At 39.7% G+C, this 2,108-nt stretch overlaps 1 protein-coding gene across 2 annotated transcripts in view; it reads left to right on the forward strand.

Annotated features, from left to right (window-relative positions):
• Positions 1-2,108, forward strand: part of KLHL29 (kelch like family member 29) — a 394,362-nt gene that overhangs the window by 340,942 nt on the left and 51,312 nt on the right. For both annotated transcript variants that reach the window (XM_017813094.1, XM_017813096.1), the window contains one exon: positions 1,273-1,532. In XM_017813094.1, the coding sequence (XP_017668583.1) occupies positions 1,273-1,532 (260 nt within the window). The remainder of the gene's footprint in view (positions 1-1,272; positions 1,533-2,108) is intronic.

Raw genomic sequence — 2,108 nt, forward strand, 5'->3', positions numbered from 1 at the left:
AAAAGGTATGTATAGATAGTATGCAGGTTTTCAATCTGTATAATCCAGTTTTATTAAAAGGCATGTATAGATAGTATGCAGGTTTTCAATCTGTATAATCCAGTTTTATTAAAAGGCATGTATAGATAGTATGCAGGTTTTCAATCTGGTGAAGGCAGAAGCTGGGTGTAGGGAAGAATCCCTGAGCATTTCCAGCAGAAGCAACGTGATGGGAGTTTTGTTTGAAGAGATAAGGGGCTATTGCACATTCCTGTCCAGCGCTCTGACATAGTGCACTAGGATATGACACTGCCCAATGTGATAGACTTCTCTGGCAGCACAGGAACCTGCTACTGGTACCAATGCCTTTGTGATCTATTGCAGTTTGTCTGTCTCTTATCTTTTATTTTTTCTGTAGTCCCATATCTTAAAAGAATATATTCTGCCTATTAGTAGTGGTTTGGTTAACAAAAGCTGAGAAGACTCTGAGAGTTCCTCTTATAAATGTCTAAAAGTGGTGGGTTTTTCTTCAGAATAGCTGGAAAGGAAAAAAGTACAGTCAAATGTGTGGTGTAGCACACTTCTAACGCAAAGCTACACACTGTGCTGCTGCTTCTGTTTGCTGGGAAGGAGATAATGCTGTCTCCTCTGTGTATGATTTTCTTTGAAACCCACTACACAACGTTTAACAGAAGGCGTTAGAATAATCTGTGTTTTGCATAAGGGATGTCATCACATTCAGCAGCAACAAAGTTCCTTTGAAAAAAAAAAGAGGGGGGAGGATTTCTTTTTTTTATTTGAAGTATCTTAGTAGCTGAACAGGGCAAAAATTATCATAAAGTGACTGCAGCATTCTCAGAAATGTCCTTAGTGCTGTTTGCATTTATTCTTAAGTGTCTGCACTGGCGTTTACATCTTGCTGTTCCTTAAAGCAACATTGTAGGCGGTAGGAACAGCAGCAGTCTCTTGGCTGGGTTCCCATCCCTTGGGAAGCCCCAGATACTTTTATGTCAGTAGGTTTCCCCAGTGCCCTGTGAAGGCATATACAAAAAGCAAACTCAGAAAGTACATTTCTCTCCCTATCTCCAACTCAGCTGTTAGACTTTGATTTTTGTACTTTAAACCCCAATCCTATATTAACCCACAGTGCTGCTTTTGGTTAACTCCCTGAAATTAATTAGGGTTAGAAATTTGTCTATGACACTTATTTTTCTCATGACTTTGGAACAAATGTGTATCTTACTTTTAGTAATTCTCAATTACCTTTTTTGTTTGTTTTTTTGCTCCTTTTAGAAAAACAGCTGACTGCTAGCAACTGCTTAGGAATATTAGCCATGGCTGAAGCCATGCAGTGCACTGAACTATACAACATGGCCAAAGCTTATGCCCTGCAAATTTTCCCTGAGGTGGCAAACCAAGAAGAGATCCTTAATATCTCAAAAGACGACTTTATTTCCTACATGTCCAATGACAGCCTGAACACCAAAGCAGAGGAGCTGGTGTACGAAACAGTGATAAAGTGGATTAAGAAGGACGCCGCAATCAGAGCTCAGGTAAAAATAATCTCAGCAGCCTCACTCCGCTCCGTTCCCATGAATGCCTCTTTTAGAATAGAAACCATCTCCATGCAATTTTAAACATGAGGGTATGTAGGAGATGGGATGAGCAGTTCAGATAAAAAAAGAGAAAGGGAATGCAGGCTATCCACAAAATGTGTGTAATTTCAAAATCAGATCCCCATATCTGATAATTTTGAATCAAAATCTCATTTGTGACATGCATGATACAAAGCTGGGACCTCAAGTTGTTGACTGCAGGCTCAGTCAGAGATAAATTGGGAAGAATTACAGTTGTCTGAGATGCTTTAAGAAGGGGATGCATTTTAGTACCAGCGGAAAATAAAAATCTGTCAGAAAATTTTTATTTCTTTTGATGTCATATACTGAATGAATATAGCTTCAGTTCATAAAAAAAAAAGATTCTACATCTTTATTGGCTGCATAGATAATCCTTTGAGTTTTATATATTTATTAGAGTAGGGGCCTCTGGTGGTCTAGTGGTTAGGGTGCAGGACTCTCACTGCTGCGACCCGGGTTCGATTCCCAGCCCCCCGGGCAGATGGAGCTCGT

The sequence above is a fragment of the Lepidothrix coronata genome, unplaced genomic scaffold (assembly GCF_001604755.1).
Source record: "Lepidothrix coronata isolate B3197 unplaced genomic scaffold, Lepidothrix_coronata-1.0 Scaffold39, whole genome shotgun sequence".
In the NCBI taxonomy this organism is placed as follows: domain Eukaryota; kingdom Metazoa; phylum Chordata; class Aves; order Passeriformes; family Pipridae; genus Lepidothrix; species Lepidothrix coronata.